Source organism: Fistularia commersonii, chromosome 30 (assembly GCF_037954325.1).
Source record: "Fistularia commersonii isolate RoL2024-O1a breed Wild chromosome 30, RoL_Fcom_v1.0, whole genome shotgun sequence".
NCBI lineage: Eukaryota > Metazoa > Chordata > Actinopteri > Syngnathiformes > Fistulariidae > Fistularia > Fistularia commersonii.
Genome location: NC_141313.1, coordinates 2,067,655 through 2,092,650, shown reverse-complemented (window position 1 = coordinate 2,092,650; position 24,996 = coordinate 2,067,655). Strand labels below are relative to the sequence as shown.

The 24,996-nt window shown below is 53.7% G+C and overlaps 1 protein-coding gene across 1 annotated transcript in view; it reads left to right on the top strand.

Moving 5' to 3' along the window:
- The window catches only part of stt3b (STT3 oligosaccharyltransferase complex catalytic subunit B), a 51,940-nt gene that overhangs the window by 15,380 nt on the left and 11,564 nt on the right, over positions 1 to 24,996 (top strand). Inside the window, exons 2-4 of the mRNA XM_086178500.1 lie at positions 13,154 to 13,262; positions 17,194 to 17,481; positions 22,480 to 22,545. Of these exons, the coding sequence (XP_086034626.1) occupies positions 13,154 to 13,262; positions 17,194 to 17,481; positions 22,480 to 22,545 (463 nt within the window). The remainder of the gene's footprint in view (positions 1 to 13,153; positions 13,263 to 17,193; positions 17,482 to 22,479; positions 22,546 to 24,996) is intronic.

The window sequence follows — 24,996 nt, the reverse complement described above, 5'->3', positions numbered from 1 at the left end:
GGGAAAAGCCGAAAGAAGAAGAAGAAGAATTTTGAAAAACGCACGACATATTTGTTTCAATATGAGCCCGCCATCAGACGTGACAGGCTGTCCGAAATGTTCGCCGAGCCGCACGGCCCGGAGATCATTTCCACGTCACGACGACCTGTGCTGTCAGCTAACCGTAGAGCGGCGCGCTCCTCGCCAAGTTAGGTAAAATCTGTGAATCGGAGTCATCCAGGTATTTTTCCCGCGGCGCCGCCTCCACCGTAGAGCCTGTTGTTTCCGAAAATGGAGTATTTGTCCAAACGCGGCAACCGAGGAGGATACGGATTTTCCGTCCAGCCCGAACTTTTCGATCCGGCCCGTCCGAGCGTCCGCCGTCCTCTCCGACCGCCGAATGTAATGCCAGCGCTCACTAAGCCCCCCCCCCCCCGTCTCTTTATTGGCCACGGCGGGTATTGTTGGCATGCAGCTAACCTGACGCTGTAAAAATATAAGGGTTGCTTTGAGAATAGCATGACTCATTGCAGCTTCAGGCAACCCACAGCAGATATTAGTGCGCTGGCAGGGCAGAGGATAAATGGGTTGTGTTTGGCTTTAAATCATCCCGGTGTGGTACGGAGGTTTAAACTAGCTTTAAAGGTTTTTTCGACCTTTTCTTTCGGGGATGCGCGTTCGACCGCCGTGACCTCGTTGCTTTGGAAATTAGATCTCCATCAGCGACTCAACGGGATGGCTGACCCTCACCGTGATCCTTTCACTAGCGGTAACATGCATGTGGTGCAGATCCGGCTACTCCTCGGGGGTGCTGGTTTGAATGAATTAAAAAAAAAAAAAAAAAAGCAGTAGGACTCTTGGGACCGGCTGGTAGAAGACGCTTCAATGTCTTATTTGACACGTGCGTTTGACACGTACAGCCCGTGCGTTAAAGGCCCGCTAATTGATGTTTGCGGCGCCTGGAGAAAGCACGGCCCACACGGCGCACTTTGCGTCTTCGTGTGTTTTTGTTTGTTTATTTTCTCCTCTTCCCCCTTTCGTGCGTCTATAAACATTGTTGACAGAATAAGATTGATGGTGGTTGATGCAGGTGCTCCGACGGGTCACGGCTTTTTTTTTTTTTTTTTTTTTTTTTTATTGTTATAAACGTGGACATTACTTCCTGGACGGATGGACGCGCAGGCCTGAGTTGTGCGATGGAGTCGTCACCGTCAGTTCCGCCCATCACACGAGATCGGGAGCCAAAGCCCGAGTCGCGGCGTGGATCGTCGTGCCGCCGTCTCCTCGGGGCAACTCCCATCGACGTTGGTCCGGAAACACACTTAAGTGTTTCTTTTTTCCGCCGGTTATCTTGTTAGAACTTTATTAATATTCATTAAAATAGACAGTGCTCAGAGAGTTCTTGTAGAGTCGGAGTACAGTGTTTAGCATAAGATGATGGATTTTTTTTTTTTTTTTACTATACACTTCAGAGTGCTTATCTTGGAAAGTAAATTATGGTACCATGGAAATTCTTCAAGTGTCCCGTACGAAATATAGCCGTAAGTAATTATGCGAATTGGTCCAACCCCACCCCCCTCCCCAACTAAACGGCCGTAGCCGGTGCTACCGCTGCGCCGGGAATAATTCATAATCGCATTGAATGTTTTGTTTATGATGTGATTTCAGTCTCCGCCCTCGCTGTGTTCGACTCCGCCGTCCCGCTTTCCCGGATCCTGGAAAAGAATCTGAAAAAGCACCCCTTTCAGGGTTTTCCGTCGACGTGCATGTCTTCTTTTTTTTTTTTTTTTTTTTTTGAGCACTCTTGACATCACTGCGGTTTCTGACACTGCAGGAGTGGACTGCCTGCAGAGGAGGGTTGTGGCCCCTCTCTATGAGCGGCGCTTCTTAAGCTCCATTAGAATATATGAAGGAGGTCATTAGGTACTCGATACGGTTCACCAAGGGGAGATAAGTGACCGCGGACTTTTGACGTCTCCCTATTCATGACAGCTCCAGTAATTTCCTCTGTCATTAGACCGTCATTTGCCACGACTCGGATATCGTGACCTTGAAAGATACCGTTTCCGTCTCACATCTTTGCCATCCGTATCTCCGTATTTGCCGCTCTTCTCCATTTATTCACGCTCCCCCTTTTCTCCGCAACTCGCTCCTGCAACTTAGCGAGTAATTCTTCTCCTCGCACGGCGATTTTTTAAATCCCGGCCGGTCTCCCCGGCCGCCCGGCTTCCTAGTTTCACTCAAAATGCGGAGGCTCCGGGTAGCCGTCAGCTGTCCTCAGCATCGTCTTAAACTCTCCGCGACACCGACCGGTCGCATCGTTTTGAAAAATGAGAGTGCAGAGAGGCGCCGAGGAGCGATCCCGTGTCCTGTATTGTGATCCGAACCGGGCAGAAACTGCCCCCTCGCCGCGTCCCGGCTTCTCCCCTCCAGAATCCCATGAAATGAAGTGAGAATATATCCGTTTGGTCCCGGTGCTGCTCCGTAGCCCTCTTGTGCGACGGAGAGTCTCTCGGAGAAGCCACGTGAAGACAGTCTCTCGCAGTAGACTCGTATCGAGGCCGCCAAGGTCCGCTCGACATGAAAATGTCATCCGGCACGGAGTGATGGAAGGTGTGGGACGCCTCGCCTTGTCCGACTGTGACAGGGGTACTTTTGGATCTTTGACTCGTACCGTTATTTGCAGCCCTGCTCCCTCGTCGGATCTCTCGGCGCGGACTTGACATCTTACTCTCGTCAGCTCATCTCGCTCGACTCGCACCGCGCGACGTCGGACGGTACTTTTTTTTTTCCCCTATTATCCCAAAATATGACTTCATTTTTGCTGCACCGGGTAAAAAGGGATCCGCTAAAGCTTATAAAAATGTAACCCCCCCCCACCCACCCAGCTCGTTCTTTTTAATCTCGGGACCAAGTGATTGATATTGTCACCGTCTTCCTCGACTGAGTGAAACACGGCGGTGAAGTTATGAGGGTTTTTACCTGCCTCACCAACCCGACGTGTGCTGACGGCAGCAGCAATCACCTAGGAGACCGCTGAGTAGGACGGTTTTACGGAGGAGATATTAAGCAGGAGATTTCAATGTTTTTGCAAAAAATGAAGAAAATACCGTCGGCGGCGCGCCGGCCGATTGATCTCCTCAATGACAACGCGGTGGATACACCGCCCAGGTGATTGATGCGCCGGCGCCTTCGCCACATGCAAATGAAGCTGTTTGCATGTTTTAATGGATCCGTAGAGGAGCAGGATGCGGCGCGCAGACAAAGGATCGGCAAAATAGCCTTCCCGCGCTCCATCCCGCCCCGAGCGGACCTCTTTTTGCTGCCGAGAAGCGGCAGCCATTCGCTGCCTGGTGCGTGTTGACGGCGACCCCCTTTACCCTGCAATTTCTAGATCTTCTAGATAGCGCCGGTAGCCCTTAAACAAAGAGGCCTCTCTCCTTGACTTAACAGGGGACACGGCGAAATTGGCACGGCGCGCATCTCTTAAGGTGCTACCCTCGCAGCCCGCCACATTAGTCTTGCTGTCTGCATCCGCGTCATTGACTCGCAGAGGGAAGTTGGAGGGTGCAATTTCACCTTCTGCATTTCTGGGCTGCGGTTCAATCAGGACACTCGGGCTCAGAGACTCATCTGTCTCCTTCTTCATTTCAGTCATCCGCTCTTCAAATAACACACTTGCGAGCGCGAGCGGCCTCACACAGACATACACTTTCCCTTCATTTGCTGCAGCTTGAGCTGGCATAAAGTCATTACGACACCCCGAGTGAAGGTTGAGAGGTATTTGATAGGCCCTGCTAGACAAAAACCGAATTTGGCTGTGAATGAAGCGCATCTCTCATGCCCTCCGTAATGAGGTGTTGGATCCGTCTGCCTGAGATTTGCGGATTCGAGCGAGCGGAAGTGCCTTTGCTAGCGTTCCAACGCGCCGAATCTCTCAGGTGCGGGGGAGAGTGAGGAGTCGTCATCCGGCGCCGTACCGTTGTCGCCTTTTTATGCATTCCCTTCGCCCGGGGCCCCTTTTTCCGACAGAGATGCTATCGCCGCGCGTTTCTCTTGGATACTTTATCTTTGCGGTGCTTGTGCCGCTTGATTTTTATCACCGCCGAAGTTTCAAAGTCAGATGAGGGCGACCGTGTGTTTTTCGGCCCGTTTAGCGTTAGCTTGCAAAGTTGGTGCCGGGATAGCGGCAACGCTCGTCTCGCGCGGCGCCGCCGCTGTTCGGTCGCACTATTCTAACTTTGCCTCGTTGATATCTCGCCGCTGAGGCGGCAGCGGCAGCTTAAAGGTTTCCAAGGCAGTTTTCCTTATCAGCACCCACGCTGAAGAAGAGTGCACGCGGCTGCGCTGCAAGTCCTCTTCGCTGTTATTAATGCAAATGCAACCATTTGTCTCTTTTTGCTGGCATTTCTGCGCTAACAAAAGCTAGCATTTCATTTGTGTCCATTTCGTCCGGGCTGATTTCGAAGACTGATGTTGACGAACCACTTAGAATGCAAGCGTGTGTGTGTGTGTGTGTGTGTGTGTGTGTGTGTGTGGCCTGCCTTAACACTAGTTTTCACAAATTTTGGGTTTCTCTGCCCCTCGACTGTTCCTTACACGATTTTGAGGCCAAAATGGGGCACATCGCTTTGCCTCCCCTCCTCACAGCCGCTGCATGTCAAGAAGTGTAAAATTGTGTTAAGAGACTGCAGGACCCTCCCCATCCACACACACACACACCCACGCTCTCACACACACACACACACACACACACACTACATGGCCTCCGGAGCACAGAGAAAATTCCGGTCTGGAGATCCATTTGGGAAGCCTCGGCCCGGAGGATGAGGAGCCGCTCGCGCAGCTGCGGCATTATCCATTTAGCCTTATCCTTTATCCCCGCCGCCGAATCCCAGAAGTGCGGCGGCCCCGGCACGTCTGGGGTGGCATTTAATTGGTGCAATATCAAAAAGTTCATTGTCTCTCCGCCACTGGAAACTATCACAGCGACTTTGCCCCCCACAAAACAAATCAATGTCTTCCTCCCGCACTGCAATTATGCACGCTGAGAAACAGTTAGCGCTGAGGAGCTCTCTTTGTGTTTGACAGAGTCGGGGGTCCCCCCACAGTGATATTAGTATTCAGCATTGCTGCTCATTAGAGTACCCAGATTGTAAAAGGTCTGCTACATCAAAAACACCTTTCTGTGAGTTTGCTGCTTTGGTCTGCGTCGCCTGTACCTTCTTTCTTCCTCTCCTTGGTTCCACAAAGACCTGGCAGCGTCTGCGAGGCAGAGCGACATCATTTAAAATGTTGTTTTTTGTTTTTTTTTTCTTCCCAAGTTTTCTACATGAGGGTAATTATCAATGACAGTGAATTATTATGCTTTTTTTTTTTTTTTTTTTTTTTTTTTTTTTTTTTTTAATGTTGCTGAACTTGTCCCGCAGAGACGCTAACGAAATAACCGCAGACCTTTTGGCAGCGAGATTCTGTGCCATTTGTTCGTGAAAGACTCAGCGCAGGCCATTAGCCAAATACAACTAATACGAAGCCTCGATCCACGGGCTCGCTAGTGTCCGACAGGGAGGCACGAAGCGGACAATCTTATTTTGCGAAGATAAAATGGCCGCGGTATAATACGCAGGACATCGGTATTAGAGTAAGGCTTTCCATTTAAAAGAGTAATCACTTTCTTCACTATTAATCATTTAAATGTCCCCACTTGATGAAATGGAGCCCGGATTGGAAAGATGAATCTATTCTGAGGCCCTAGTTTTGGAAAAAAAAAAAGCCTGCGCGGCACGTGTGTCAGTCCGTGCTCAGAACGGTGGTCATTAGCGGATTATCGCCTCTAACCGAGGGGGTTTGTACGCCGCGGCTAAAACCAATCATTTCATCTGAATGCACATCCTCTGGATCGGGGCATAGCGCGTCTTTGATTGCATCAAATGAGGAGAAGCATCCCTTCGCTCGGGGGGGGGTCTTGTTCTCCAAAACTTGCCTTATATCCTCGTTCCCCAGGTGTTGGATTGATGATGAAATGCCCGGGATTTCCTGCGGTAAGAGCAGCGGGGAGCACGCGGATTCGTCTGCAGACGTCTCCGAGAATTAATGAGAGATTGTAGTTTGACTCCACGTTATTAGAAGCATTAAAACCGCTCAAGTGCTCCGGTGCCCGGGTGTTTGTTTGTGTGTGTGTGTGTGTGAGGGAGGTGTGTTATCTGATCCCAGGGGAGTTAGCATTGAAGTCATTGTCAGACGCGTACACCGATAAAACAAGCCGAGCTAGCGGGGTTAGCCTTGACTGTTAGCCGGCGCCGGAGTTTGCACATGAAATATGTTTTTTTGCGCAGGGCGAGAGCCGACGTGCCAGATGGTGCCGGTGTCCTTTTACTCCAGAAGTGAACATTCAGCACTCTCTCCGCGGATCAGGAGCGCCGGACGCCAAACAGGGACGCTCACCGTCACCGCAGCACGAGCGCTCCCGTTATTATACACCTACGACACCTGACGCTAGATCGCTATTTCTTGATGATGCAGTTTAGCGCGCCAGGTTCTCCGTCTCACCTCGGCTGCTTAATACGCCGAGCCGAGTGGCCGGACGTCTCTTCCTGTGAAACCATCAGACGTCCACAGAGTGTGTGTTTGCGTGTGTGTGTGTGTGCGCGCTTTGAGCAGGGGAAGCGGCGTAGACAATGAACGAGTGAACGATTTGTGCTAAAGGCCGTTCGGCTGCTTCTATAGGTTGATAAATGACCTTTTAAAGAAATGAAGCAAGAGCTCTTTTGACGGTCTCATTCCACTGTGAATTATTCCGACTTCCTCCGATTTGTGTTGTTTTTTTTGTTTTTTTTTTTTCTCAGGGCTGCAGAGAAAACGAACAGCTTGAATCGGCCCGGTCACGTCAGCAGTTCTAGTTCCTGTTTGGGGGAGCGGGGGTGGGGTGGGGGGATCCCCCCCACCCACGATGGTTAATTAATGGCTTCTCCGGTCTATTGTGTCTCATTGTATTATTTACAGAGATGTTTTTATTCAAGTTTATATAGCCACCTTAATGAATCGTTGTGGTATTGATGAGCAGAGGCAAATTTTATTTTCTCATTGCATTGATTTCCTCTGTTTACATTCCCGGCTTGTTTGTTTCTTTCTTTTTTTTTTTTTTTTTTTTACCTTTCGTGTTCTCTGTTGTGGATTCAGCCCGTCTGTATTGAGTTGTTGTTGCCGACTTAATTTGGTTGCAGTTAACGGCGTGTATTTACCCTCGATTGATGTAGTACTTTGAGCGAATAGAAAAAAAAAAAAAAAAATACAAAAACAACAAAAAACTGCACTTCTCGGAGGAAGTTAGTCCGTCACCTGGTCGTAAATCCCGGAGGGCGAGACAACTTATTTGAAGAAAATAACCAGCAGTTAATCAACGTTCGGTCCCTCCTGGAAGGGGGAGATCCGTCAATGTTCTCGAGACGTTTCCTTTTTTTGGGCTATTTCGGACGGGCAGGTCCTCTGCTGGCCGGATGACTTCAACCAGCGCGCGTCTTTTAGCGACGCGGCCGCCGTCACCGCTGTTCCACCCCCCGTGTAGTCCGTGATTTTGTCAGACGTGTCACGCTAGATCGCCGTCGTTACTCATTTACCAGGAGGTCACCGCTGCCGGGGCGTTATCAGGCACGTGACGCCCGCCGCCGCCGCCCCTCCTCACCCTTAAATCTTTGTAGGACGTCAAGGCCAGATCTCCACGGAGGTTCTCCCCTCCTGCCTCGGGAGGGCTTCACGTATCCACGCTCTGGAGGCAATAAGATTTTAAGATTTAGTATTTCCTGAGGGCTAAAAACACTGCTGCGGTTTGTTACCAGCACACGACAGCAGCAGGAGGAGGAGGAGGGGAAGCGGCGGCGGCTCTGCTCTTCCTCGCCATACGAATGAAACGGGTTTAGCACACCTGTGTCGGGGAAGCCCGGATGAACGTCTTATTATTCCTCCGTCCCGGCGGTAAATCCAGGCCTCGCGGCCTTTCGGCTCCCGCACGCAGGGACGCGTCAGGATCGGCATCCGCATCGACCACGCCGCTAACGCTAGGAGGCCGCAACTCCGCTCAGTCCCGTCAATCGCGCGTCAACAGTTTGCGAGGGGAGAAATCGTCAACGTCCACGTCCGGCATCGCTAAATAGAGCCTCCTCTCTGCTTTCCAGCGGCAGGTGGGTGTTTCGGGGTGGGGGTGGGAAGATGATTTTAAAGCCGTGGATGTCTGTGCAGCTGCCCTCTGTTTACCCTCGCCACAGGATTTCCATCCCAGAGACTCACAGTGGGGGATTTGTTTGCGCGCGGCTCAGAAATGTCCTGTTCCCTCTAAACGTCGCAGCCTCTCTGCTAATGTGCTTTGTCGGTGAACCCAGGTTGTTCTCGCCGTGCGAACAAAGGGGCCCCGACCGGCAGCTGCGCGTCGCGCCGATGAAACCTTCACACGCCATCCTTTTCTTTCTTTTCTTTTTTTTTTTTTTTTCTAGAATGCTATTTCAACCCGTGATAATTAGGTCTGTAATTATTGCCCCTGTTTTTGTTGCTTTTTTTTCTTTCTGTTTTGTTTTGTTTCCCCCCCCCCCCCCCATCCACGGCTGTTGTGTGTTTGTGATATCCGATTGATTAGCCACCTGTCGTGACAGGCAAACTCTGCGCGCCGGTAATTGCTCCCCGTCTCTGGAAGTCGCCGCCGCCGCCGCCCGCCACCGCTCCCCGCCTGGCTTCTCCCCACGCCTCCCCTGCCTTCGCTTGATGGTAACAGTGGGTTCTGATGAAAGCGAATCCTTTGCCCCTGTGGACTCATTGGCTAAATGTGGAATTGGCGTGCCTTTCATCCGCTCCCTTTGATTCTCACGCCGCGGTTTGAAATTCAGTGTCGTTTGCGCTTAAAAGAAGAAAAAAAAAAAAAAAAAAAAAAAAAACGGAAAAAAAATCCCATCCTCCTCCTTACCTTTTTTTAAACGGACGCGATGTACAAATCATCCGGCTGCATTTGAAACTCGTCTCTAAACGGGAGTTTGCGATCCGTCTGCTCCTCCGGCGCCGCGTGTCGCGTTCGCCGAGGCTCGAGAAGAACCTCCTCCTCCCCCGGCACCCGTTCCCGATCCGCCCAAGTCCCGTTGACCGCCGTCCGGATCTTTGAAAGCTCCCGGACGAGCGCCCGCCCTCTCGCTCCTGCGCAGAAGCAGCGACGCCGAGTGAAATCCTTCCCCGCGTCGGCGTCGCTCCCGTGGGCGGTCTTCGCCACGCTCGCCCCCCCCCCCCCCCCCGCCCTCGTCAGATGGCTCGATTTCGCCGGAGAACGGCTTGCGGAGCGAAAACGGCATACGGAACACGCCGCCTTTGGAAAATCCGTCAGCGGACCTCCGCGGCGGCAGACCGCCACCTCACGGCAGACGGACGATGGCTTCTCCTTCCACCGGATGCCATTTGATAGTGAAGAGCCGGTCGAGAGCCGCCTCCGTTGAGCTGACGCTCCAGATTTTTCTCTCTCTTTGCACGAACCGTCGCCATTTGACGGCTTCGAAAAACAGCGTCGGAATGAAACTAATTTCCATCCAAAAATCCAAGTTGAGGCGGTATTTCTGCGCCCGTGCTGTTCGTTGTGGTTCTCCTACCCGCCGGTAGCCGTCGCTGTGCTTTATCGTCCGGCGCGAGCTAACAAAACAGCCTAATTGTGACGTTTTCACACGGTTGCCGGACGAGATTATCGGGACGTCGATAGCGGTTGATCCGCTCTCTATAAAAACGCCAGGAAAACGCAGAGGCAGTAACTCTGGAGCTTTAGCGTAACGAGCGAGCGAGCGAGACCGGGAGCAGGATCGCATCGCGCCGGATACTTAGCCATTTATATTCCTCTGAGATTTGGCTAACAAATTATAAATGCACTTTTTATTTTATTCATAAGGCTTAAAACGCAGCCCTTACACCTCACCGGGGCTCTAAACAGAAGCTACGTAGCAGTATTTTGATGATATTGTCGGACTTTTCCTCTTTTTTTTTTTTTTTTTCTAATTGCGAACCCGTCTTGGAGGAGCTCGGCCGGCCGTATCTGGTTTTTCGCTGAAAAGCGTCTGAAGATGAAACGGCAGTTTTGAAAGCGGCGTCACTTTCCCGGGAGGTCAGGCGGGGTGTTTGATCGGAGGCGATCTTCAGCAGCAGATCGCTGACCCGCCGCAGAAAGCGATTTTATCCACATACAAAGGAACGGGCCTTTGATTCGAGCAAAGCCAACATCTACTACTGATCCTTGAAGTAATTATGTTAAATTAATAACCCGGTGATTAAACGCCCGGACCTCTTTATCTCCCAAGGTGACCTCTGTCCTCGCGATTTACTGGAAGTTTTTGTTCTAATCCAGGTTTTGCGTGGCTTCGTGTCCCGCTAAGAACCTCACCTTTTTTTTTTTTTTTTTTCTTTTTGAAGCGCTATTTTCTGGTGCCTTCCCTCTAAGCAAGAAACACATTAATTTAGGACGCCGCCTCCCCGTTAGGACTTCCACCACAGGGTTCTCGTGGCGCGCCGAGGCGAGACGGCCGCCACGGCGCCTCATTTCACCCGCCGCATATGTCGCCGACGACTATTTACAGCCCGCGTTTAATTTCAGATTTACCAAGTCGCATCTTGTAACATATGCGCAACATCGGCGTCACACATTCGCAGAGCGCAATTACCTCACCGGGTCATTGAACACACACACACACACACACACACACACACACTTTGAGGGAAGTGATAGACGGTTCTGTTGATCTCCCAGGATGCCCCGTCTTGTCAGGTGACGGCAGCCATGCCGGACTCTGCGCTATTAAAGCTTTGGCCGCTGTCCAGTGATCCGGTTAGTGTGACCCGCTCCACCAGCGTGGAGATATTACTTTGGAGGCAGGGCAGGAAGTGTGTGTGTGTGTGTGTGTGTGTGTGTGTGTGTGTGTCAGGACCCTGTCGTGTGACTCTGTTACCTCAACTAGAAAATTGAATTGAGAGGTCATTAAGAGGCAGAATTATGGGCTCTACATTTCTGTAATTCACAAATCGAAACTCCTTTATGGTCTTTGCTCGCACACACACACACACACACACACACACACAGACGCTGTCAAGTGTTCAGATCCCGGTGCCACCTGCAGGGGTGACCGCCCGCGTTGACACCACCGACTGGAACCGTAAAGGAAGTCCAATCCGTCGCCTGAAGTTTTGGATGGTACAGAATTATTAATCGGATCTCTCAAAGGAGGCGGTTCAGTTTGCTAAGTCCTCCAGAGCCCAGCGGTTCGTCGGAGCGAAGCGCAGGCCCCGATAAGCGGGCCCGTGGGTTCTCCTGCGGGTCGGATCGTTCCCGAAGACAGCCGCGCGATTGCGGTTTTACGTCCGGACGTGATGAACGTTCACACACATTTTCCCCTTTATGGCCGAACACACGGCGGCATCTCCGCGGTGCGACGGCTCCCTTAACAATCCCTCATTTACAGTTCATCCGCTCCGTGCCTGAGCGCAGCCGCCTGATGAGGCCGGCCGGCGGTTCTGCCCCTGGAGCCCGGAGTCCATTAAGCTATTGACCATATTGCGAACCTGTTGGGGGAAGGCAATGATGCATCCGGTTATGGCGTCGATGGTGAATGAGGTATTAGCGCGCCGCGAACGGGAGCGGAGCCTACTTAGTCATGCCGACGCCCCGTCTGGACAGGATGCGGGTAAACAGTGCGACGGACCCTGATTAAAATGAATTATGATGCCCCCGGGGGCGCGCGGAGTGATCTAAAGTACATAATATGTCGAGGGTAATTTTCATTGTTGCTCTGAGGAATTATCCGAGGAGTTGATGCGGGGGAGACCGCTTCTCCCGCCGCGATCAATCCGTCGGTGTTTTCCTGGCAGCGGCGACGTCGGCGGGTCTCGAGTTTGCTTTTTCCGCCTGTCGGACGTGCTGCGGTGTCAGCTATGCATCAAATTGGTAATTTGTCAGGCGAGGGGTAGCAGTAAGTGTCTGAAGCAGGGATTTAGAGCTCCGCTCAGCCGTCTGAGGGGCTGCGAGTTTATCAATAACAAAGTTTTTGGGGAAAAAAAAAAAAAATTTTTTTTTTTTTTTTTTTTTTTTTTAAGTCACTTTGTCACCAACTGCAGTTTGACAGCCAGAGAACACTGCAGGAGATGTCGGGCAGGTGGAGTTCCCGTCGCCGTGGTAACCTCACCACCCAGCCGTCCCTGCGCCTCCGGCTCTTTGCGGACGAGCATCGACTTACAGAGCGCGCTGAAGTCCCGAGCGCCATCGGCATTCCCAAGAGCCCAGCCTATTGGAGGCGCTCGTGCACAACGCGTCGCACATCACTTGATCATTTCGAAACGGCGTCCCTCCCGGCGGGGTCGATCCGTACAGAGCCGGGATCTTCCGGTAACATCCGGAGTGTTTACCCAGGACGTATGCGGCGCCGCGGGGGAATCGGGGGGAACCCCGCTTTGTGAGAACGGAGCCGGGTCGCCGCGCCAGACGCTTTGGACAAACATGCACGTGACGGACGCTGCGTTCCCCTGCTTCCCCATGTCACAATGCAAAGACTATACATGCACACACACACACACACTCAATGTCTGCTTTTGTGTAAATGGCATTCAGACCTCTGTCCTTGAGTGTGTGTGTGCGCGAGCTCTAGTTTGAGGTCACCACTTCTGCATGCGGTCCACGTTCCCGCAGCCGAGGTACGTTGGCCTTCATCTGAGCACGACGGAGCTGCACACATTGTTCTCGTTGGCAGCGTCTTCTCAAGGGTGTCTCCTCTTTCAAGCCGCCGCTCGACAGCCCTCATATTTATTAATTGGACTTTGTCTCCCCGTTTTATTCGGCATTTCACTTTTAGCTTCCGCACAACTCGGCCTTGTTTACGACAGTGACCCCCGACGTCGTCGCTTATTGTTTACACAAAGACGAAGCACGGGCGTGTGTGTGTGTGTGTGTGTGTGTGTGTGTGTGTGTACGTGCGTGTTCGGCGACGAACGCCGCAGTGTTTCGGAACTCGTGGAAGTTGTGGAACTCGCCACACGATGGATGTCGTTGCATCACAACATTGTGGATGAAGGGAATTCATAGCACGTGGGTTTAAGGATGAAGTCCCTGCCCTCCACCTCTGTTCAACCATGCCGTCTTCTCCAGGTGACCTTCTCCCTGTGCTTCGCCCCACAGGTTCAACTACAGATCCACACATCATCTCACCACAAATGGCTTCTACGAGTTCCTCAACTGGTTCGACGAAAGAGCGTGGTACCCCCTGGGGAGGATCGTCGGGGGAACCGTAAGTATCCTAGACGGCGCGGGTGGCCAATATGGCCGCTCCGCATGTCCTCGGCGGCCGGAACGACTTTTGTAGAAGCAAAGAATGTATTGTTCCAACGTGGACTCTGCGACTGCTGGGTTTTGAGTGAGTATTCCAAGCGGCAGCGGCAGATTTATGCGTCCCGTGTGAAAGGAGACCCTCGGTTCTGCACGCCGGTCGGATCTGAAACGCTGGATATCACTTTTCAATCCAGCCAGGCAAAATTAACTTGACAATTCACAGCGGGCCGCTGGCGATGAGGGATCCCTTCCTCGCAGCCTCCGGAGAGGCAAACCGGCGGGAATCACGGGCGCCGCTCCGCCATTTGGATGTAAAGCGCCGTGCACGGTTTTCGGTTCCGTCTTCCGAAATTCGCCGAAGGAAAGTTGCCCCTCGGTTCGCAAAGCAGCCGCTCAAGACGCTTCTTCTTCTTCTTTGCCTCCTTTTTAAAAGCGCAATCAAAATCCCATCCGCGCGTGGGTACCATAATAACCACCTCCGTCCCTCGTTCCTGCCAATCGAGCGCTAAACGAGGCGGCGTGGCCTTGGCGCCGTTACGAAAACATGGACCCTCTTTGGAAGGAATACAAGGCGCCCCCTCACCTTCCCCTTCCCGCAAACAAACCAGCCTCCCATCGCTTTCAAAGCAAACTTCACCCTGAACGCCCGCGTGCGCGGCACTAACCTTCAACCAGCCGATCCAGTCCAGGAGAATCACTTGACGGCGTTTTCCACCCGGCAGATGGCAAATATTCTGTTTATCATTATACAAGATGGAGAAAGAATTGGATTTGCGGAGCTTTAATTAGCCCGGGAAGCCGAGCCTCGTTCGTGGACGGGCGGTTTGTCCGACCGGCGGCCCGTTGGGGTCTGAGATGAAACTCATCCCGGCGTAACTGAGTCACTACTGCTTCTTGCACCTTCTTGCACCTTCTGGCCGTCACGTCTATCCAATCTAGATCCAAAATCGGGTGATGTATAGTTGCTGCTCTCCCACGCAGACGTCGACTAGCGCGCACTTAGTTTACGTTTGAATATTTCCGAAGCTTTTTGGATGATAAGCGCTCCGCTTGCGAGACGGCTCCTTGGAATTGGCATCAATCGAGCGGTTCCAGGGTAATTATTTGAACGATGAAACCGAATGGAGCTTCGAGCCGAGGACCCGAGCCGTTCCCGGACCGACCCGGAGATCCCGCGGAGAAGATCCTGACAAGACCGGCATTCTTCTGAGGCGCTCGGAGATGCAAGACAAAGCAGGGAACACTGAACAAAGACCCCCCTCCCCGTCCGCCTCGCTCTCTCAGCATCGCTATATGTGTTGGCTCTTATCTGAGAGTTGGAGGGAACAAAAAGGCCAATGTTACCCCGACATGACGTTATTATTTACCTCCATCCAGTGGGGGTCGCGCCCTCATGTGGCTCCCATCCAATGGGACGTGAGAATCTTTACCAGAATTTTTAGTTTTTTTTTTTTTTTTTTTTTTTTTGACGCCATTGTTTTCAGCCCTCGGTCTCTGGCTCCGTAACATTAATGAACCCATTATCTATATTTCTAATCGGCACGCGGGGCTGCGGTGGGGAGGGGCGTCCCAGCTGGCATCAGCCGAGCTTATAGCCATCTGGTTGTTTTATCTAATTTACAGACACTTTGTTCCCGTGGTCGCCCGAAGTCACGTGCCGTCCAACGCGCTCGCCGGGACGAACGGGCGTAAGGGGCGGCGAGTCGAAGGTTCATTTTTGACTGACAAGAAGTTCGCCGCTGACTGAGGCTAATGTGTGCTAGCGGCGCAAAAACACCAAAATAAGGCCGTCTAAACACCGAGCCTTGGGCTCTGAAGAGCCGCTTAAAGCTTGGCTATTCATAAAATGCTAAATTCCATTTCTCCGCGGCCCCCCGAGGCGCCGTCTTATCTTGACATTTGGATGTAAGTCTTTGCGGTGCGCGGCGCGGCTCTGCGACGCCTCCGTCCCGCCTGTCTTCATCGCGGCCCTCCTCGCCTCCTCGCCGCTCCATTCCCATTCAACCCTTACCTTTCTGTTTATCTGCGGACCGTCTGATCTCCTTCATCTCCGCCGCGCCTCCGCTCTAGTCTTTTGTGCCCGGCCTTTTCGCCGACGACCCCCCCCCCCCCCCCCCCGCCCCCGCCCCAAATTCAGAATCCGACAGACGATCCTGAAAGCCCCCATTAATTGTGTATGATAGCGTTAAGTCTCTGCGCGCTCAGGTGGGTCGCGCCGTTTGGAAGACGGACGAGCCGATATGGGTTAATGTGACAGTTTGGAGCCTCTCTGTCGGGACGGGTCCAGCTGCCCTCTCCCGTTTTATACCCCGTCTCCTCCCGGCCGGCCGCCGCTCCCCGGAGGATCCGACGCCAGATGCTTTCTTCCGAGCCATAGATAAGGAAAGGCGCTTTTCTGATGTGATGGCCGTGTCCTGCCAAGTCCATAAGCGGCTCTTTGTCGGCGTAATGGTGACTCGTATGAACGCTTTTTACCGTTTTCCCTCCTCTGTTTACATAGCGGAGAGGATGGATGAGAACGTTGCGTGACGGATCTGCGAGTCGTGAGTGTAGCGTAGCCGGCGGCCCCCGCAGGACGAAACCCCTCGCCGACACACCGTCGTGTGTCATCTGCGTCCGCGAAATTATCCAGCGCTGACATTTGGGTGTTCAGCGCTCAAATATCAAACGTGGCGGTCCAAAACGACCGAGACCAAAACGAAGACTTCTTGTGTAAATAGGCGTGCGGCCGTCCTGAAGGCGCACACACACGCGACGCGGCAAAGTCGATAACACCAAGTGTGTGACGGGCCGAGCCGCCGCACGAGCCTCCCCGGACCTCGGCCAGACGGCGACAGAGGGACCGAAAACACGCGCGATTTGATATTTCGAAACACAGATGGATGGCCGCTCTCTTCCAAGCGCCCCCCGGATGACTCGTTTTCACCGCAGTAGCCAGAAGCAGGACGACCCCCGCGCCTCACCGCTGGCTACTTAGCGCCGAGACGAGGCGCAGAAATAACCGCGAATGCTAATTCACAGGAGGCAGAAGATCCAGACGCAGGGCCGGAGAACAGCCCGAAGAAGCTAATTAGCTGTTTTTCCCATGTACCGGGGTCACCGCAGCGTAATAACTTGGAGCTGCTTTCTACTGTTTGATCAGCGGAATTGTTCTGTTCATAATATTAGCTTCAGTGTCGCTTGCGCTGTCATTCATACTGTTTCACCAAGGCTCCCGACAGGCCTTGAATTCATTCATCTGCATAAAAAAAAAAAAAGGTTTTAAAATCTTAATTCCACTTCTTCTTTTTTTTTTTTTTTCTTGGGACCGTTTTAAACAAATTCAGTTTTAGAAGCTCTAATTGTACAGTGTTTGAGTCACTGCCGCTGTCTTTGTCTTCAGAAGTCAGTCTTAAGTTGTTTAAATCCGTCGCACACGCCCTTCCCGTGTCTTTTAGCGAACACGCTTCCACGCAGCGAAAACCGTCCCGAGTCGCTCCGGCGTTTCGGCGTAAACCTCCCGGGAAAGAACCCGGGCTTGATTTTTGCCTGCTTACCTGCTAGCGGCGCGGCGCCGTAGCCTTCCTAGCCTTCCCCGTGTTGTATTTCCATTTCAAAGGCCAGCGCTGCTCACTCCCTGGAACACGAGAGCCCGGACTGATCGGGATGAGCCGCTGCTCCTCTGTGTGCATGATAACGCGTCAAAGATAGTTTGAGCTCGAATCTCTGATATTTGAAATCATTCAAAAAAAAAAATAAGAAAAAAAGCTTCCTTCGTTCCGAAGCAGCCCTTTCCATTAATGATCCATTATCCATGTCTGACATTACGGCGGGTTGCGTCCCCTCCATCCATCACGCTGTCTCTTTCCTCTCGCTCTCCTAACCCGCCGTCTCTCCTCCGCCGCCGACAGGTGTATCCCGGATTGATGGTGACGGCGGGCCTCATCCACTACGTGCTCAACCTGCTGCACATCACTGTCCACATCCGGGACGTGTGCGTCTTTCTGGCGCCGGTGTTCAGCGGCCTCACCGCCATCTCCACCTTTCTGCTGACCCGGGAGCTGTGGAACCAGGGCGCCGGGCTGCTGGCGGCCTGCTTCATCGCCATCGTCCCCGGCTACATCTCCCGCTCGGTGGCCGGCTCCTTCGACAACGAGGGCATAGCCATCTTCGCCCTGCAGTTCACCTACTACCTCTGGGTAGGTCCGAGGCTTTCGCCGCTAGCGCTACATAGCCGCTAACATAGCCGCTAACATCACGGCAGATGGAAGTGGACTCGCAGCGTTAGCGTTTAGCTCGAGCGCCGGGAAAACGCAAACAAACCGGCCGGGCCGGGCCGCTACCCGATCGCCTGACTGATGATTTCCATCCGAACCTGGCCACAGGCTGAGCGTAGATCAGGTCGCACGTCCGACGGCGTGCGATAACCACGGGGGCCACCCTGCGAAAACATGGATGAAACGCGCACATATTTTCCATCAACTTGCTCTACTTAAGAAAGACTGGCCCGCATTTCGATCCCATCTTGGCCTTTTCATTTATTTTGCACGAACCGTGCACGGCTCCATACATCATGCCCCGAGCGCCCGCACCCCCCCCCCGCGGTGCCGGTTCTTCCATAAATCCTGTTCGACACGGGTGAATCGTCCGTCCGTCTCTTCTGCCCGGCGAACGGGTTCGTTTTGTTTTTCCCAGGTTTAAAATGTGCTTTAGCCGGCAAACCTCGCGCCGAGGCTCTCCGCCCCGGCAGCCCCGGTCCTTTTGTTCTGCTCCGAGCTGCCAGAAAAGTTGCCCTATTTTCGTGCTGCTTGGCCCCGGACGTTGAATTATTTAGCGAAGTCTTGAAAGGGACACGGGGCATTTGTGCCGACCGCCTGGATTCCAGGAAACAGAAAACCTTCAGGAGAACTCTGGAGGGAAGGGGGCAGAAACCCGCCGCCAAACGCCGAACAGCAATTCTATAGCTCCGTAAATCCTCCGGCCGTCGTCTCAGGTGGGATCAGGTGGTTTACACCCGGAGTGTGTGTGTGCATGTCTGTGTGTGTGTGTGTGTGTGTGAGAGAGACACTTGTCTCGGTTTTGGAAATAGTATTGTAAGGATTGGCTGTGTCTGTGTTCTGACAGCTGGGGGCCGTGATGCCAGCAAAAGTATCGAAGATCTCCATTTCTGTCTGGGACTTAAAGCTCCTATCTTTTCTTAAGAAAGACCTTGGAAAAATAAGAGTTGAGGAGATGTGTGTGTGTGTGTGTGTGTGTGTGTGTGTGTGTGTGTGTGTTCACTTGACCCGAGTGTCTTAATATTTCATTTTCAGTTTTGTCAACAGCTGCCTTCAGCCTCTCAGCCATCTTGGAATGAATGCCCCTTGTGTGTGCGGTGTGTGTGTCTGTGTGTGTGTGTGTGTGTGTGTGTGTGTGTGTGTGTGTTTGTGAGGCGCGGCGCTGTGTTACACTCCCTCCCCCGCGCACCACCCTCGTTTTATTCGAGTCCACCTTGAAGATTGAAGGTTAATGAGTATCTTTCGCCAAGAGGCCCGACGGCGGCAGAAATCCAGAGTTCGGTTCCTCTTGTTTTTCCTTGAGCAGTGAAAAGAGCCCCTGAACGCGGACCAGGTTCGGCGTCCTTTCGGGGCCCGGCCTCCGTCTGAGGGGGGGTTTGTTCGGCTGCGGCGCCTCGGCTGTGCTACCGAGCCCCGTTCCAGTCCCGCCTCCGGAACTCAGGGGCCGGGCGTTTTTTCGTGAAGCCCACATTTTCCCCCGTGAGTCTCGCCGCCTCGCTACGTTAGGCATCGAGCCCCGTCTCGTGACGCCGGCCTCCACCGGCGCCGATCCGATGCGTACAAAAGGAGGCGGCGAGCACGACAACGTCATTGGTGTGGCGGCGAGCGGGTGACGGGGGCATCTTGGCGCATCGCTGTCATTCCTCTCGCTCTCGGGAAACAGGAAGCGCCGTCGGCGTCGCCAGGACACGGAAGCCTGTTTTTCCTGCAGGCAGTCCAAGCTAAGGCCGCTAACACAGGAAGAGGCAGGGCAGCGCGGCTCAACCAGGGGTGGATTGAGGGTGCCAATAAAAAAGCCAATGACTTCTCTCCTCATAAAAGTGGTTTGTCGGGCTCTTACTGGGCCGGGGAGTGTTTTGGAGCCGCGGGCAGGAGACCCGGGCAGGGTTTTACGGTCTTTTCTCAGGAGAGGTCGGACTCCCGAACAACGGGAACCATTCACAGACGCGTCCTCGCTCGTTTTTTTTGCACAAACTGCGCGTTCACAAAACTGCCGGCGGTTTCCAGAGAAGGCGCCTCCGGCCGGGATCCCTTCGATGGCCGTTTGCACGCCGGCCTGCACTAAACAGCTGGCAACTAATCGGGCCGCGCCGGGCCAAGGGCTGGAACTCGCTCGACAGATTCTGACGTCCGTCTTTGAACGTGGCGGCGGGAGGAGCGAGCCGATATCCTCTCTCGAGATTCTGCTTCAATTATTGAAGAGCGGAAATTTTTTGGCGAGGGGAAAAAAGTGACTTTTTATCGAATTGATGTCTGACACCGAGACCATTGTAATAATTTAAGCCCGCAATCAATTACAGCCGTGAATAAATCAAACAAAACGAGAACCTCGGCTGTGAGACATCGATCGTCTTCTCGAAGGCGGCGCCGCAGGTCGGCTCCGACGCCGCCGCGGCTCCGGACCGCCAGGCGCCTCTCGTCCCGCCTTCTCCGACGCGCGCAACCTTCAGACGGAGGACGACCACAGTTTGAGCACGGAGAAATAAAAAAAAAAAAAGTGTTTTAAGACGGAAGCCGTTTCGTGGACACCGGAGGTCTCCAGGCTGAAGGTCTGAGGACCAAAGACCACAGCAGGAGGTGACCTTCAACCTGGAGGAGTCTTCTGGTGTCCTTGAAGGCGTCACGCCGTCCCAGTGTTTGTCCTCGATCCCTCAACACGTCGGCCTTCGCTGGATCGAACTCACCTCCGCCTCCAAAGCACCGCTCGCTGCCGTCAGTCTCCCCACTGGGGCTTATCCGGGAACCGTGTGTGTGTGTGTGTGTTGTCAGGGACATCTGTTTATGCTTATGTCATAATTGTTTTGTGTCGTGTGTGTGTGTGTGTGTGTGTGTGCATGTCCTAAGTAAAAGCCCCCCCTGTGGTGAGCAGGTGTTGCTGGAGGCAGTTGCTACTTTCTCATAAGTTGATGTGTCATCACTGGAGCTCCGCCATCTGTAGAAGAACCAGCACCACCAGCGCTCGTGTACAATGTCTTTTTATTTTTTTTTTTCCCGCGGCGGAGGCCGTGAGCAGCCATCATCCCGGCCACGCGCCACCGATTCCCATTATCGCTCTCATTTACCCAAATTTGTCTCTCTGGTTCTTCACCCCCTTTCCTCCGTCTCGGTTCCCCCGGTGCTCCTCGCCGCCCCGACGTTTTTTTTTTTGTTTTTTTTTTTCCTCCCCGTCTGATTTCGTCCCCCTTTTTTTTTTTTTTCCCTTTTGTTTTTGCGTTTCTTGTTTTGATTTCTTCCCGTACATATCGCCGCCCCCCCCCCCCTTCCCTCCTTCGAAAGGGTGAAATTGCTCAGAGCCTTTTTCTCAAGTCTCCGTCCAAGCTTCGTTTTCCAGCTCCTTCCTTTTTTTTCCCCCCACTAATAACCCATTCAGCGCCTCGCTAAATCTGTTTACGCTGCACAACACACACACACACACACACACACACACACACTTACCCGCTGCCGTACCCTCCCATAATCTATAATTGAATCCTCTCACACCCAGGAGAGCTGCTCTTTTTAACACCACTGCTCATCACAACATGAATACACGTACAAAATGCCCCCGGCCCCGCCGCCGCCCCCCCGCCGCCCCCCCACGCCCCGGCTGCCATTGTTGTAGCTGTAATTCCACTCTTTTCTCTCGGCTGCGATTTAATTAGCCGCGCCGGCGTCACACTGCGCGACTGGTGTGTCTCCACAAAAGGGAGCAACAACTGGAAGGAGCGGCGGCCCCCCCGAGCGCCCAACGGACGATAAGGCGGCCGCTCGGAATCGCGGGCGCCGCCGCCGCCGCCGCCGCCGACGACCCGGGGCTGTTGGCGTCCCCGGCTCGCGCGGCCCTCAGCTCTGGGGATGAAAGGGATGGCGAGGCGGTTTGAAGTGGACTGGAGATCAGGACGACGCCGGCAGAAGTTCAGGAAAGGAGCTCGGCGCTCCACGGGACCTCTGGGCGGGCGGGTCCACGGACGCTTCTACGTCTCCTTTGGATCCAGCGCTGCTAAGACCTCGTCGCTTCACTGTCAGCAGCGATTCGGTGATCTTCGTGTGGAACTTCCGAGGCCGTGGTCCGGCTGGATCCAATCCCAGCTCTCAATCACGCGTCATCCAGCCATCCTTTTTGGATTTAGTGGGAGGAAGAAGATGGATGGATGCAAAGGAAGGAAGTCGTCAGCTGGTGATGAAGATGCCGGTCGTCCGGAAAGGCGCTTTGACTTGTTTGGTTGGAACCGTCGGACCTCGCTGTTTGAGCGCTTCTCCGACAACGGAAACCATTTGGATGCGACGGAGCCTCGGCCTTTTGGAGTTGCATTCGCTCAGTGGAAAAGATATTTCCCGGGCGTGCGCGAGTTTCAAACCGCACGCCGGAGCCGGTGAGCCGTCGCCGTGGGAATGCTGCCTCTGGGGGCGGCATCGGGCTATATTTGCATTTCTCTCTGCTTGTATGTATTTATAAAGTGTACCGAAAAAAGATCTCCCTCAGCCACAGACTGCTGGTAGGAGGGAGCGGTTTGCGGTCCGGCTCAAAAAGTAAGCGATCCGAACACAGGCGTTTGATCATCACCGGCGCAGGTTCGGTCGGTAGATACTGAATAAAGATCGCAAACATCTCCATAATGTGTCGCTTTCAGCTGGTCAGCGGTGAGTCGGGGGAGAAAGGTTGTCCTTTTGTGAGCGAACGCAAGCGGTTCCTCAAAATTGTTTGTCAAAGACATTGTTTCACATGGGCTTAAACTGCATGTAGATAAACACACTGGTATCTGAATGTGTGTGTGTGACGTCTGAGCAGCGGGAAAGTCCCGGCGAACCGCTTGACGGCGAGGCCGACCCGCCGCCCGCCCGGATTTGACATTTTCTGAAGCAGTTGAAAGAGAACGCCATGTCCTTATCGCCACCGTTTTTAATTTCCGGCTCAGGATGCTCTTCCCCTTCTGTCCCCAGGTGAAATCGGTGAAGACGGGCTCGGTGTTTTGGACCATCGGCTGCTGCCTCTCCTACTTCTACATGGTGAGGACACACACACACACACACACACACACATACATACAGGCTTCGCGCACAAACCGAATCTTCAATTGGGAATTATTGCAACGTCTCGGCGAGTTTATAACCCAATTCAATAACCGGATTCTAAATATTGCACGCTATTAACAATTCATAGTGTTTACGTGGTTTGAACTCCGTATTTCGCTTTGTACCGATTTCCGTTTTGTCTCTCCATCACAACGGTACAAAATCGTGAAGTCAATGATTCATGAGGACGCCGTGTCTGCGCCGGTTCACTTCAGGTTCAGACCGGCTTTCAAACCCGCCAGGAAAGAAACGCCGATTCACGCGCGAAACACGAAAAACGGGTTGTTTCGGTAACGGCTGCGACGGCGGCGAGGGCAGAGTCCCGAGCCTGCGGTCCCGACCTTGAGCGCAGTAGAACAACGCGTCCTCCTGCGGGAAGCGCGGCGCCGTGCAGGACCGGATCCCGGCCCCGATCCGGAGCGGCAGCAGCAGCAGAATCCGTGTCGGCGGCGAGTTGTGCATCATTTATGAACTCTGGCAGAGACCGTCGGGGGTCCGGGGAGGGAGAGGAGATAAAAAAGACGAGATGATCCCAGATTCTACGCAGATTTGTTTGCGGCCGGCGCCGGCTGTGAAAACCCCCGGGTCGTGGCCCGTTCCGGGGCTAAATCTCTGGCCGGGCGGGAAGACCGACGTCAAATGAAACGGATTACCGAAATCCGGCGCCATCGATCACGGGGGGGGGGCTTAGAGACAAGGCCGGGAGATAGACGAGTGATGGAACGGCTTCTACGGCCGGAGATAGAATAGAAAAGAAATGGACGGATTTAGGGGCGAACGGAGGGGCGTGCCGATAAGGGCCGGAGATAAAGAGGGCGGAGGCGGCGAGTGACGCGTCTCCGTCCTCCGGGAAGCGCCGGGCTTTCCACGCTTTGTCCTGCGTCTCGTCCACGCCCTCCCTCTCCCGCCGCTTCCCGCCGCAGCGGCAGGCTTTGCTGCCAAGGCGCCGCGAGTCCCACCTGCGTGTCTCCACTTAATATTCTCGCCGCCCCGCCATCTTGGCCCGGAGATTGAAAGGAGTGTGACACCGGAGAGGCCGGCGGGGCGGCGAGCGGGAGGAGGAGGCTCCCCGCCGGGGCGGCTGGCGGGATCTGAGGAGACGGGACGCAGGAGGGCCAGATTAGAGGGAGGATGCGACGGGAGCCGCGGGAAGCGCTTCCTGCGTCCCAGGCAACATCTGTCCGCGCTTCTCAAGGGGGGACAGGAGTGTGTGTGTGTGTGTGTGTGTGTGTGTGTGTGTGTGTGTGACGTCGCGAACTCTCCCTGACTCGTGAAGTGTCGTTTCAATGAAAGGATGGAAATGAAGGAAGGAAAGGTTTCCTCCCCGGCGTTGCCGTGTTCCCCGTGTCCTCCTTAGGGTCATCAGATAAGCCCGCTATCAAATTCAGAGCCGGGCCTCTGACCGCGCCGTTCGGATTCCCGCCCACGGCGCTCTGCCCGCCACGCTCGCGCACGCCATTAAGAAACGCGGCTTTAAAAGCAGGCCGTTTAAACGCTTACACCAGCACACACACACACATTAATCCCTGCGTGATCCTGGAACATGACCATATGGACCGCCCGCCCTCTATCCTTTCCCCTGCAAACTGTTCTCTGCTTTTTTGTTTTTGTTTTCGCCGGACGGACCGGACAGCGGCGGCCCGCGGGCGCGGCAGGCCGTCGCCTTTCCGGGGTCGGGCGGAGGTCGCGCTTCTGCCGACTCGGACGTAGTTTTGTGGTCTCTCCAGCATCCACATCCAGGTCCTCCACGCTACAAGAGCTACATCCGTCCCAACACAGACATGCAGACATGGCTGCTTCTGCTGCTGCGTAGAACTCAGACCCTGATTGAAACACCAGCTGGTCATATTATAGACGCTTTTAAATCCAGAAGATGAACGTCCCTGCAGAAAACTGAGGTTCAGATGGAATTAGTAAACGTGGAAGAAGTAGCTTCTAGTTCGGCGAAGCGTCCGTAACTCTCGTTCTCTCATTACATCCAGGCTTTTGCTAAAACGCGCCGGAAACGTGAGCCGTCATTGTGGCGTCGCAAACGTTCATTCACCCTCCTTTCACTGGGTGTTGTGTCTCGGTCCCTCCTCCGCCCCCTTTCCCTCAGCACTCTCACCTCATCCATTTAGCCTTAACTGTAGTCAAGTGGCGCCAATTGAATACTTGACTGTTTTTGCTGAGTTGTTTTATAGTACTGCACACACACACACACACACACACACACACGCTCTATATCCGCTTTGCTACTTAGCCGACCTCAAAGGCGTCGGCCTGATTTTTAGTGGGGCTTTTAAAGGTATTGGTGTCGCTGCGATGTAAAGTTAAGATCGGGGGGTTTTTATCGATGCGAGCTCGGTCCCGAGAAGAGCAGGCGGCTGTTAAAAGTGGACAAGG